A 13,601-nucleotide genomic window follows, 5' to 3' on the forward strand; every position below is an offset into this window, starting at 1 on the left:
TATACATAAAGTATGTTATAGTAAGCAAATTAGGGAGCATGGAAAAATTAATGTATTACATCTATGGACGAGAAAAGAATTTATAAACAAACAAAAGAGAGATATTGGGAGGCAAAATCGATACTCTGATGACAGGAATTAAAAAAAAGTTTTTGTACAAACAAAACCAAAGTATTAAAATGAGAAGAAAAACCATTAACTAAGAGTTTTAATAGTAAATTTCTCTTGAAAAGGCCTCATTTCTCAAATACATTTGTGTGGGAAATGTAGAAGACCCTTACCCAAAATGACTACTCAGAAATCACTCAAAATAGAAAGCAGAAAGGTTGTTTATTAAACCTCCAGAGGATGAGCCATTCTATCGTGAGATAAGGGAAAGAGAAAGTTCATGGTAGGAGGGTCAAAGAAGTAGTAAAGATCCACAGCTTTTATACAAGAGATTACATCACAAATAAGAGAGCATTGAGAAGAAGGGGGAAGGCATCTAATTGGTTGTTGCTATTCGGAGAGATTGGAATGGAAGGTTTCTGTCTCCCCCAAATCACCAGGCCCTCAGACTTTTATATAATTAAACAGACAGTGGTCATGCTAATAGACTTAAATATCGATAAATGTCAAATACTGATAAATGCCATCAGCTCAGGTTAAGTAAATATGCTTATAGCTGGCCAAGGCTCAAGTAAATATGTGCCTGCACATATTATACAGATTATAGGAGAAACACAGAAATAATGAAAATAAAATACAGAAAAAGAATTCACATATTCCTGCAAGTTCGTCACCTTATCTCTCTATTTCACACATTTGGAACTGACAAAATTACATAAATAAGAATCCTTCCCCAATTGTTAAATGATAAGAGGATATTTAGAAAAAATAAAGGACATAAATGGCCAAAGTGTATTTCTTCTTTCAGAAGAAAGTTATCAAATCCCATGAGTAAAAAATGCTCTAAATCACTACGGATTAGAGAAATGCAAATTAAAACATCTCTTGAGATATCACCTCATATCTATCACACTGGCATGTGATAGAAAAAAAAATGACAAATGCTGGAAGAGATGAGGGAAAGTAAGCATATTAATGTACTGCTGGTGGAGTTCTGAACTGGTCCAATCATTCAGGAGAAAACTTGCAACTATGCCCACAGGGCTATAAAACTGTGCATATTTATTCTTTGATCTAGCAAGACCACTATTAGGTCTGTATCCAAAAAAGATCAGAGAAAAAGAAAAAGGAACATATGTACAAAAATATTCATGCTGGCTCTTTTTAAGGAGGCAAAGAATTGGAAATCGAAACTGAATAAATTGTGATACATGTTTGTGATAGAATATTATTAAACTGTAAGAATAAATGAGGGGGATGATTTCAGAAAAACTGAGAAGTCACATAAACTAATGCTAAATGAAGTAAGACAAGAGAACATTGTATACAGGAATAGCAATATATATGTAAAGATGATCAAGTGTAAAAGACTTTGCTAAGATATAAGGATCCAACTCTATTCCAAAGAATTAATATTAAAAAATGCTATCCACCTCTAGAGAAATAATTTAGGAACTGAGTGCTGATTAAAACACACTTTTCCTACCTTTTCTTTCTTTTTATTTTGCAACATGTCTAATATGTAAATGTTTTCCATGACTTCACATGTATAATGGGCATTATATTGCTTGCCTTCTCAATAAGTAGAAAAGAGACTAGATGGAGAGAAGTGATTTGGAATTCAAAATTTAAGGAAAATTTACAGAGACACCCCCCGCCCCCTTGCAGATGTGGAAAGCCCACAATATTGTACATTGCTCAAGTTTTCTGACTTTTTTGATCAGTAATTCTGATTTTTTCCTCTTTTTTTTTCTTTGTCTTTTTTAAAATGCCATTTGTTATATGGGAAGATTCTTTGGAAATGGTTGGAAGAAGCATACCAGGTAAATTATGATTATGTAAAAAGCAAAAGATATCAATAAAAATATTTCTTAAAACCCCCTTAAAGTGGTATAGTAGAAAGAGCACTGGACTTAGATTCAAGAGGATCTGAGTTCAACTGTAACTTCAAACACTATTTGTGCAAATAACTTGACTGCTATCAGCCTCAGTTTTCTTATTTATAACCGTGGGGATAATAGTATCTATCCACTTTCCAGGGTTGTTATGGCCGGGGGGAGGGTGGGAATCACACATTTCTAAATCATTTTGCAAACCTTAAAGCACTATGTAAATGCTATTATTCTTATAATTATTACCAATAATCTGAACAAAGATGTAGATGACCATGATCAGTGAAAACTACAGCTAACACAAACAGAGTGATAGCTAACATACTAGATGACAGAGTCGAGACCAAAGTAAATTGTGAAAGATCAACTTCATGAGCAATATTATGAGAGAGATCTAGAGGTTTTAGTGGACAAGTCAAAATGAGTCAGCAATATGATATGGCAATCAAAAAAAGCTAATGTGATCATGGGCTCTGTAAGTAAGGCATAGCTTCCAGGAATATGAGGATAATAATTGCATTAACTGTCTTCATCAGCCTTCATCTGAAATATTATGTTCAGTTTTGATTAAGTTGATCAAGGACAATGATCACTGGAAAATGTCCAAAAGAGGAAAATTAGTGATAAACCTGAAGTCTATATTTCCTTTAACTGATCTTATATGATAGAGATGTTTATCATAGAACATGGCAGCTGTCTTCAAGAAGTCGAAGGCTGTGATGTAGAGAAGGTTCTAGGGTCCTAAAGAGTAGAATGTGTGGAGATTTCAGAGAAAAATTTAGGGCTGACATGAGGGGTAGGAAAACTCAACTTTATAACAATTAGAAATTTGTCTAAAGAGAATAATATTGATGCAGAGAACTCACTAACCAAATTGGAAGACCAAAAGTAGAATGGGGTATCTTTGTAAGATGGGAAGTTCTAACCTCTTGGAAACTTTCAAGCAGAGCCTGGACAACCACTTACCAAATTATAGTAAGAACTGCTTTGGCCATATGGATTAGATGAGATGGCTGTTAAGATTTCTTCCAATTCTAAAACTGTTATCTTGTGATTTTGTGATCTGGTTTCAAATAAGTGTAACTTTACTATTTAAAATAATCTAACATCTCTAAGCTTATCCAAAACAGGAACATGAGACTATGAAATGTTTTTTTGAAATCTATATTCATTATATCTATGCATTCTCTTGATGTCGCGGCCCTATTTTAAAAAGTCAATCTGGAATAACCTATTCTTGAAATCATGTTGTCTATTTGTGATCACTCTTGTCCTTTCTAGAGGTCAATAACTACTGTTTGAATACTATTTTCTAGATTTTGTAATTAGTCAAATTTAACCTATAATTTGCAGACTCTATTCTTTTTCCTTCTTTGAAAACTAGGACAACATTTGCCTTCTTTTAGTTCTGACACATTCTTTGAAATACTTCAAAAGTATACCATTAATAGAGCCACAATCATATTTACCAATTCATACAGCACTCTGCAATGATTTTCACCTGAGCAAAGTGACATGAATCCAAGTGTTCTCTTATCATCTCCTTATATAGTTTAGGTTTTAACTCCTTTCTAGAAGTAATTGTCTGTTATTTCCTTGACAAAAGAAAAAAGAAGCAGACTACCATTTGTGTAGTTCTGCTTTCTCTCTTAGCCATCCCAAGTACCCTGTTCTCTTTTTGATCCTCTTTATATAAAGCTCTTTTGTTGCTTAAAGGATTCAAAGCCCAACTTAGCTGATTTTGAGCTTAAGCAATCCTGTGACTATTTTCTTATAGAACATACATCTTTTTTCCAGCCTCCAGTTACCTCTCCTGGCTACTGTCTTCTATACCAAGGCTTCTTAAACTTTTTCCAAGAAATTTTTACATGACTCTGGGAGCTAAAATCTAAAAATGTAAGAAAATAATAAGAGAGCATCTAGGATCTTGTGAGTTCATGTCACCTTGCTAGGTGAAAATCACTGCAGAGTGCTCTAGATATATAAAATAGGTATACAAATCAAACATTTGCTGTTAACTTAAAATTTTGCAACCTTCATATTTAGTTACAAGGCACCAGATAGGGTTGCAAAGCACAGTTTAAGAACTTGGGTTCTAAGCTACTACTGATATTTCAGTGCACCTGGGTCTTTGCTGTGATTCCTCCATCCATACTGGTATACAACACAATTCATCCATCTCTTTTCAACTAAATTTTTGCCCATGTTCTTCTACAGATTACCCAGAGATAATAATCCAATATACTAGAAGATTTGCCCTAGATCTTTTTGCATTTGGTGAGTTTAAGTAAGGGAATAAGCTATTATCTCTCTTCAATGATTTGCCTTATTTCTCTCATGATACATGTCCTGGTGAGATAATCTTTAAGTTTCTTCTCTGGTATAGGTCATTCAGAAGTGCATAGAAGCTGCAGCTTACTTGCACTCCCTCTGAGTCTCCTCACTAACTTCTGAGTCACCCACAACTTTGATTCTGCAGTGATCTGGGTATTCTGGAATTTTTAACCATCATTGAGCATCACTGAGAGAAAAGGAGTATAAAAAAAGTAGGCCATATATCAGGAAGCAATTTAAGATTATTAAAAACACTATATGTCCCAAATATAACTCAGGTCATTCTTCTTCCTATTCTATTCTAGGCACAGGTCACTGTATACTTATAGAGCCTAACCTGGATATATGAACCAATGTATAAAGTCAATGGACTGCCCAATATATTGGATTCTATAATCTGGCCAAAAGATATAATTTATCTATGATTCTTCTTATGTATAGTTAAACCTATCTCAGAGTCATTGTAGATTTCATTAAGGCTACTCTATATTAATTTGGGGTTTCATATAATTAACAATAGTGTCATCAACAAAAAGGAAAAGTTGAAGGATCTCATCACCTATATAGAAAATGTCTTCCATTTGGACTCAGTATATTCACGACAATGAGAAATGCCTTTATTAAATGTGTTTCATTGTTTTAGAATGTCCCTGAACTGTTAACTCTGGAGATGAATTTATAAAGGAATCTTATATGATCCAAACATATGCAAAAGATATTCCTTGTGAAGAGACTTTATAATTATATTTTGTTTTAATCAAGTCTAATGCCTTTTGTAATCATCAAATATGTTTTGTACATATTTAAGACATCTAGTTTAAAAATACAAACTAAATGTTGTGTCACTAAAAAAAAATGGATCTTGACTCTGGAGAAAAGTTGAAAGAAATCAATTTCTTACTATGAGTGAAGCATATTGTATATACTGTCACATACCTGCTGTATTAGTTAAGTTTTGCTTTTTTCTCTTTTTTAAAAATCGAGTGGCAGGAGGATAGAGCAGTGAGAAAAAAGAAATATATTTGGAAATGAAGATGATATAAAAACAAATTAAAAAATACAACAAAATATTTATTGTTGACATAAAAGAAATACAGTCAATAGTAAGTGTCCATTTTATATAATCAGATCAGGTAAGAAGTAATTCACAATTTACTTTTTTCACAATTGTTTTTAACCTTGAAAAGTGGAAGAATACATGTGCAATATCACTCAAAACAAACTTTCTCTTCTTCTTTAACATCTAATATACTCCTTGGCTTCTATAAGCATCATACAGTTCAAGGATCATAATATTAGTAGATAAGAAGTTAGAAATGTTGAACACTATCTTATATAAGTAAGCTAGCTTCTCTGAATATATCCAACTAAAAAAAAAGGAAAACACTTCAAAAAGACCAGTTCCTCTACAATGTATCCAAATGGTTCCAGCTGTATCTTCTCATTCATTCAGTATAGCACAAGATGTTGGAAATCAAAACAATATTGGTTCCTGTTTGTCTCATAAGACAGTCAATTTCATCACCCATTTCTTGACTTCCCTTGGGGAAAATAAGACAAGATACCTCTTCTCTGATCAAAACACTGTAAGCAGCCCTCAAAAAGCACTAGCTTCTTCCCTAATCCACTTAATTGTTCCCTAGCTACTGACTTCGCATGGACCTCATACGATTCTCTTTAAAAACTTTTATAAGATGCTATCATTCCATTAAGACATCTGGTTACAGCTATAAGTAAGGCTTCTCAGGTAAAAAGGTATTACCTTATGAGTGACATCAAGTTGAATCTCTAAATCAGATTGGGAATAAGGTCAAATAAAAAACCATGATGTCAGATATACTACATTCATTCATCAAAATTTTAAATAAAAATAAAAAAAAATTAAAACTTTGTACTTTTATCTTATCCATTTACTTGGGTTACCCCCCACCCCCCTCCCAACAACAACAACAACAAGATACTTTGAATTTACTTTGGCTTTATTTATGTTGATTGATCTGTACCTACAGTTAGCAAAATAGAAGTCCCTCAGTGGAAAGGACTATCTCACTTTTGTCTTTGTATCTCCAAAACCTGCTACAATATCTTGCAGTTGTAGGCATTTATTAAGTCTTTCCTGAATGAATGAAGTAAAAAACCAGCAATCAATAATATGGTATCAATCTGCCACTCTAGTTTTATATCATAAAACTCCAACAAAACTGATTTTTTTTTTCTCCCAAGATGCCATATGACCTTCTGCTTCCTGCACTTGCTTACACTACCTTCCTAGGATTGTAATTCCCTCCCTATCCTTCTTCACTGTTAAATTTTTACCCATCTCTAAAAACTTAATTCAAATGCCACCACCTCTATTTAGCCTTCCCTTATCACCTGTAAGTAATGATCTTCCCCTTCAAATATCAAACAACGCTGTTTTGCAAGTCTAATGTAGCTATGATATTTCATACCATATTTACCAATTGTGTCTTATCCTTTTAGGCCATAAATTAAAATTATCTAATTATCTAATATATCAGTCTCCTAGCTATCCCTGAAGTTTTCTAGGCCTGGCATTTTTGCTAAGCCTAAAGAAGTAATGTACTATTTTCTGATCAGTAGCTCCCTGAGTAGCTTACTTTCCTAGAAAAGTCAAAAGGAAATAACCATGGAAAGCATGGTATTAAGTAGCTTTTTAAAATGAGCAAACATAAAAACAAATATCATTTTAAAAATCTGGATATTTTATAAAAGATTTAGTTGTCAAGTTCAAAAGAAAAAGTCTAGACTGTCATACAATATAATGCTCTTTTTCTTTCCCAAGGGCTTTGAAACTGCTATGTACCTGCACGTGCACATGCACACATACACACACACTCACATTATCTAATAATGAAAATTCCTTTGTTTTTCTTGCTTCCTATTACACAAAATCCAATACTACTTAGCATGCCCCACACATTCCAAACAATTAATTCTGAAGAATAACTCTTCAAAATATCTTTTTTAACATTTCTCTTCTTTTTTGCTGAAACTACCCTAATTCATAAAATCATAAGTTGAAATCATCTAGTACAAGTCCCACACTTTACAAATAAGGAAACTGAAATTCAGTGAGATTAAGTGATACCCAAGATCACACTGGCATAGTAGCAGATCCAGAATTTGAACTCTAGATCCTTTGAAAATACAGCATGATTTCTCCTGAAATGCAATGTTTTTAGTTGGTCTCTTTCTTCTTCCCCTTTCTTCCATCTTCCAATTTCTTCCTATTCAGTCCATTTTCCATTTAGATATCATTCTAATCTCTCTAAAACACAGATCTGACCATATCACTCCCCATCCAATGAAGGCCAGTGGCTCCCTATTTTCTCCAAATTCAAATATATAAGCTTTTTAGATTTTAAAGCCCATCATAATCTGGCCCTTCCACCTTTTGAGTCTTCTTCCATGTCACTTTCTTCCACCCAACAGATCTGGACTCCTTACTATTATTCTTACATAAGTTTTCATTAGTATCTCTCCTGCCTAAAATGTTCTCTCCTTCCTGGCTTCCCTGGTGTCCTTCAAATCTTGGCTAAAATTCCACCTTCTTCAAGAAGTCTTTCTCCACCTTGCTCCCTTTTAATGGTAGTGCTTGCTTCTAAGATCCAATTTATCATATATGTGTAAGTATTCTACATTACACACACACACACGCACACAATTTTTACACATGGCTGTTTCTGTTCCCTACATCCTCACTCCATTAGACTGTGGGCAGGGATCGATTGTCCCTTTCTTTGTACCCCTAGGACTTAGCACTATGCCTGACACAAAAGCAGATAATAAATGTTCGATGACTAGCTAGCATGATTTGCTTTGCCTCTCACCTTAAATTATCAGGACAAGCAGTGTATCATATTCACTGCTATCCATCCTGTGCACTACTATATAAAATGTTACTTTCAATTCCCGTTTAAGAATTTTCAATAGCATCTTGTTACCTCCAAGATAAAATCCTTAGTTTTACGTCCATAGCTTTCCATAAAGTCTACTTTTCCAACCTTATTTCCTGCTTTCAGCACATACTTACTATATCATCCAAAAAATCTACTCATTTTTACAGTGTATTTATACTATATTTACAATACACAATATAAAATTCAATCTCTGACTCATATCATCCCAAGAGTAACTTTTAAATACTACCTTTCCTTCAAGATCCAATCTAAGACCTACCTCCTCTTGCAACTTTTTCCTCATCAAAGCATTGAGCAATTATCTGTGCCATCCATCATATAAGTTAATTCTTTAATGCTAATTTGATAATCTTCCCAAATAAAGTGTAAACAAGACATTCTTCTTTGTACATCACTTTGTATATCATTTCTAGTACAGTAACATAACCTTAATTGGTATTCATTAAATACTTACTAAACAATTATATAGAACCTTCTGCTAAGTATTCTCTACTGCAGCTGGGCAGTAACTGTTGCTTCAAAAAGCCTTCTTTACTTATATCCCTTTCCTCTATTCAAAATAGCAAAAGGTTCTCAGAGAAGTATAAAGATGTTTAAATGCCTAAGAGAATGCTATGTGTTGACTTAAAATCTAATATTCACTCTTAATGTATTCAATATTTTTCAATACATAAAACATTGTTTTCTACTAATTTCTACTAATTACTACTAATTTCTACTAAAAATACACTGTAAAAATTTCTACTAATTCAGTGTCATGGAACCCAACAGGCACTGTTAATAACTGTTAACTGGCAATTCAATAACAAGTGGAACACAGTATTTGGATTTAAATTGAGTTTAAATCACTACTCTGAGCTCTGTCAACTTTAAAACACTATGCCCCTGAAAGCAAGCACTAAATCTTTTGGGACCTCAGCTTCTTTCTCTGTAAAATGAGTAAGATATTAAAAGATAAGATATTAAAGTAAGATATTAAAAGATAATCACTAAAGTTTTCAAGCTCCAACTAATCATCTAAGGTTCTTCCAGTAGATTTTTTAAAAATCTAAATGCAACACAGAAACATGGTATAGTAAATCTACATTTATGTAGCAATTTAAAGTTTGGAAGGCCTCTCTTTCACCTAAAATCTCCTAGCTTTCTGCAAAAGCATTGCCCCCGTGCCTTTCTTGCAAAATCTTTGGGGGGAAGATGGAAAAGATATTACTATATTCCCAAATAGTGTGTATACAGATTATTTTTACCTCAATAGACAGTAAGTTCCTTGAAGGCAAAGGCTATTTAAAATTTGTCCCTAGCACTTAGTATACGGTAGTAAGCACGTAAATGCTTCTCTGAATGCACACAGGTAAGCATACATTTATGCCCTTGAGTGTCAATCATAACAATTCAGGGAGGTAGGAATTGCCAGTATTATTATCCCTGCTTTAAAAAAAGGGGGGGAGGAGGAGGTCACAGAGCTAGCTGGCGTCAGATGTCGCTCCCAAGGCCAGTGCGCTCCTCGCTAAGCCCCACTGCCCTTCTGTGAAGTGGACAGGGCCCTGGCCTTGGAGGCAGACAACTAGGTACCACTGCTCCTCCACAGCCCTCAGTTTCTTCTTCTGTTAAAAAAAAAAAAAAAGGTGGGGGGGAGGGGGAATGAACTAGGGGACTACTAAGGCAGCTTTAAGTTCTAAATGCACGTCCTAAGATCCTTCCAGTCCGTTAAAAAATAAAAACAAGAAGCGCCCAAGTTCAGACGCGGAGTGCACCGCCCGAGAACGGCTGCCCCCAGCGGGAGGGGCAGAGGGTTCGGGCCCCACTGCGGCGCCCTCGGCGCTTTGGGGGAGGGGCCCCACTGCGAGCCCCGGCTCTTCCTCGGGGCCTGCATTTGCTTCTCTAACGCCCCGGGCGTCGGACGATCCACGATCCCCCCACTCCGCGCCGGCCACCGCACGCCACACCCCCGGACCCCCGAACCCCGGGACCCGGCGGCTTACTTTGTGGTTTCATAAAGTCGAGCTCGGTGGCCATTGCGGCGCCCTCTGAGCCGCCTCTCTCTCCCCCCTTCCAATGACGACGCAACTTGAGAATGCCCAGGGAAAAAGGAAAGAAAAGAAAAAAAGGAAGGAGAGCGCGAGCGCGAGGGAGATGACACAGCGGGGAGGCGCGGAGAGCGCGGCGGCCTCGGCCTCCTCCGAGCTTGGGTCCCGGCCCGGCCCGGGCCCGCTCGTCCCTCCCGAAGAGGCTGGGCCGGGGTGACCCAGACGAGGCCCAAGACCCGGCGGACTGAAGGCTCGGGACACCGAGGGGTCACCGGCTAAGCAGGATCAGGCCGCTCGCTGCAGGAGCCCCCGCCCGGCCGCCCCGCGCCACTTCAAAACCGGCGACGGGCTTCGCTCCTTGGAGACGGCGACGCCGCATTGGCGTCACGACCACGGCGCCGACGTGACGTCCCCCAGACGCCCCTCCCTCCCCAAGCCCATGCCTCTGGTAGGCTGGGGAAGGGGGCGGGGCAAAAAGCGCGTCTCTCATTGGGCCTTAACCCGTTGCGGCCGGAGGGCGGGAGTGTCTGGGAGTTCCGCAGCTCGGAATTGTAGAGTGCCTTCCCCAGAATGCAAGGCTGCTCAATTCGATTATTTAAAAAAAAAGACGTTTTGATTGATAGGATGCATTTACATGCCGTGAATTTCTCCCTAAATCTTTTCCTCTCTCTTGCAAACGTCCATCCTACAGAATATTTTTAAAGGAATAAAACTGGCTAAACCGATCTCTGTCTGATCTCTGTGCAAGTCTTTGAAAACCTTAAATTGCTATATAAATGATGATTGATGATGATGATGATGATGATGATACTGATGCTGATAATGATGATGATGATGATACTGATGCTGCTGCTGCTGATGATGATGATACTGATGCTGATAATGATGATGATGATGATACTGATGCTGCTGCTGCTGCTGATGATGATACTGATGCTGATAATGATGATGATGATGATACTGATGATGATGATGATGATGATGATGATGATGATAAGGGCAATAAAGCTGCAAGATAGTGACACTGCCACCCCTTGGTGCCTGCTCTCATCTAACACTTGGATTATTACAATATCCTACTAATTGGCCTACCTGCCACAAACAACTCTCTACTCTAATCCCTCATCCTTTTAGCCCTCAAAGTGATTTTTCTAAAATGTAGATAAAGATCAGTTCTGATGGACGTGGCTCTCTTCAACAATGAGAGGATCCAAATCAGTTCCAATTGATCAATAATGAACAGAGAAAGAGCACTGGGAAATGAGTGTGAACCACATCATAGCATTTCCACTCTTTCTGTTATTGTTTGCTTCCATTTTTGTTTTTTCTACTGAGATTATTTTTGCCTTCTTTCTAAATTCGATTTTTCTTGTGCAGCAAGATAACTGTATAAATATGTATACATAGACTGTATTTCACATATACTTTAATATATTTAAAATGTATGGGACTATCTGCCATCTAGGGGAGGAGGTGGAGGGAAGGGAAGGAGGGAAAAGTTGAAAAAGAAGTTTTTGCAAGAGTCAATGTTGAAAAATTATCCATGAATATGTTTTGTATATATAAAGGTATAATTAAAAAAAATAAATAAAATGTAAATCCAACCATTTCAATCTCCACTCCAACTCAATAAGTTTTAGTAGCTCTTTAGCACCTCCAGGATCAAATATAAAATCCCCTGTTCAGTGTTCAAAGCCTTTCATAACTAAGCCTCCATATATAAATCTAATAATCATCTATGTAGAGTTGATAACCGAATCCATGGGAGTTTCACCAAGTGAGAGAATATATATATATCTATATATAGATATATATATCTATATATAGATATATATATATATATAGAGAGAGAGAGAGAACCCAAAATGGAGTCTTGGGACACCTACTTAGTGAACATCATCTGCATAAAAACCCAGCAAGAGACAACGAAAGAGTAGGTGGGAAAAGAACCAGGAAGAAGCAGCATCACAAAAACCTAAAGAGTAAAAAATATTTGTGAGACCATTTGGTTAAATCCCTTTATTTTAAAGATGAAGTCTGTTTTGTGGTTATAGGAGTTTGCTAGCAAGGGGAGATCCTAAAGCTTTGATGGAATTGCATCTGTGGTAACCTAAAGTGCATTCAAAAAAGTCTACTCATGTAGATATAAATATATGGTAATGATTTTCTAACTGGCATAGGGTCACCCAAAGACAATAAAGTAGAGGAACTGTATAGGCACCATGTCAGGGGAAGATTTATTGAGATTTGCAGCCCAATATCCTGTTCTGCATGATTTCTAAACCATATGGATTGGTCACCAAGGCATGTTAACCTGCTTGTTGCTATAATGATTTCTGGGGAGTTTGAGGGGGAGAGGTAGACAGGAGGGAGAGAAAGTAACAATTGGGCTATGGGCTATAATTAGAATCCTATCAATTATATAAAATGTAAAATGATAATACTACTAGCTTGCCTACTCTACTTCTCACCAATAATTATAAGTTATTGATAACTTTTAGCTTGATGCTAGGAATTTCTATAACAACTATTTTTGGTATCTATTAATTTGGATATGTTATGTTTTAAAGAAGTTAAAATCATGTTTTTAATCAAGTAATGTGTACTGAGTGATCCCTATATACCTTGTCCTGTTGTAGGTACTATGGGGTTCAAAGGAACACCCAATGAAATGTCAATAAACAATCTCTGAGCACCTACTATGCCCCAGACACTGTATTAAAGTGCTGGTAATACAAATACCAAAAAGAAAGACATTTCCTTCTCTCAAATTTACCATCAAATGAGGGAAGACAACACATAAAAGAAAGCTGAAAATGGAAGATGGGGGAAGGAATTTGGCAAGGACAGCCAAATGGCATAATGGATAGAATGCCAGGGCTGCAGTCAGGAAAACTCATCTTCCTGAGTTCAAATCTGGCCTCAGATTCCTATTACCTGTGTGACTCTGGGCAAGTCTTTGAATCCCTTTCCCTAAGTTCCTCATCTGTAAAATGAGCTGGAGAAGGAAATGGCAAACCACACTAGTATCTACCAAGAAAATCTCAAATGGGGTCACAAAGAGTTGGACATGATTGAAAACATAACTGAACAATAACATTTGTTAAGAGGAGAAGGGGTGGGGAGAAATATTAAGGAATGCACTCCAATCAGAGGGACCTCAGGGAAAGCTGTTGCTGATAAGGTGTGAGTTCTAGGGCTGATATGATTTTTTTTAACTTTTATTTATTTTTTCTGGTTATACATGCATATTAACTTTTTAAATACATATTTCTTTATGAATTATGTAGAGAGAGAAA

General features: G+C 36.5%; 1 protein-coding gene across 5 annotated transcripts in view; it reads right to left on the minus strand.

Annotated features, from left to right (window-relative positions):
• Positions 1-10,686, minus strand: part of SCLT1 (sodium channel and clathrin linker 1) — a 180,681-nt gene extending 169,995 nt beyond the window's left edge. For 2 of the 5 annotated variants that reach the window (XM_031944089.1, XM_031944090.1), the window contains exon 1: positions 10,258-10,686. In XM_031944089.1, the coding sequence (XP_031799949.1) occupies positions 10,258-10,291 (34 nt within the window). In that variant the 5' untranslated portion in view covers positions 10,292-10,686. Of the gene's footprint in view, positions 1-6,341; positions 6,451-10,257 lie in introns of all 5 variants that reach the window. The other 3 variants (XM_031944092.1, XM_031944093.1, XM_031944091.1) reach the window with 2 other exon arrangements.
• Between the last annotated feature and the right edge of the window lie 2,915 nt (positions 10,687-13,601).

The sequence above is a fragment of the Sarcophilus harrisii genome, chromosome 6, assembly GCF_902635505.1.
Source record: "Sarcophilus harrisii chromosome 6, mSarHar1.11, whole genome shotgun sequence".
NCBI classification, from domain to species: Eukaryota; Metazoa; Chordata; class Mammalia; order Dasyuromorphia; family Dasyuridae; genus Sarcophilus; species Sarcophilus harrisii.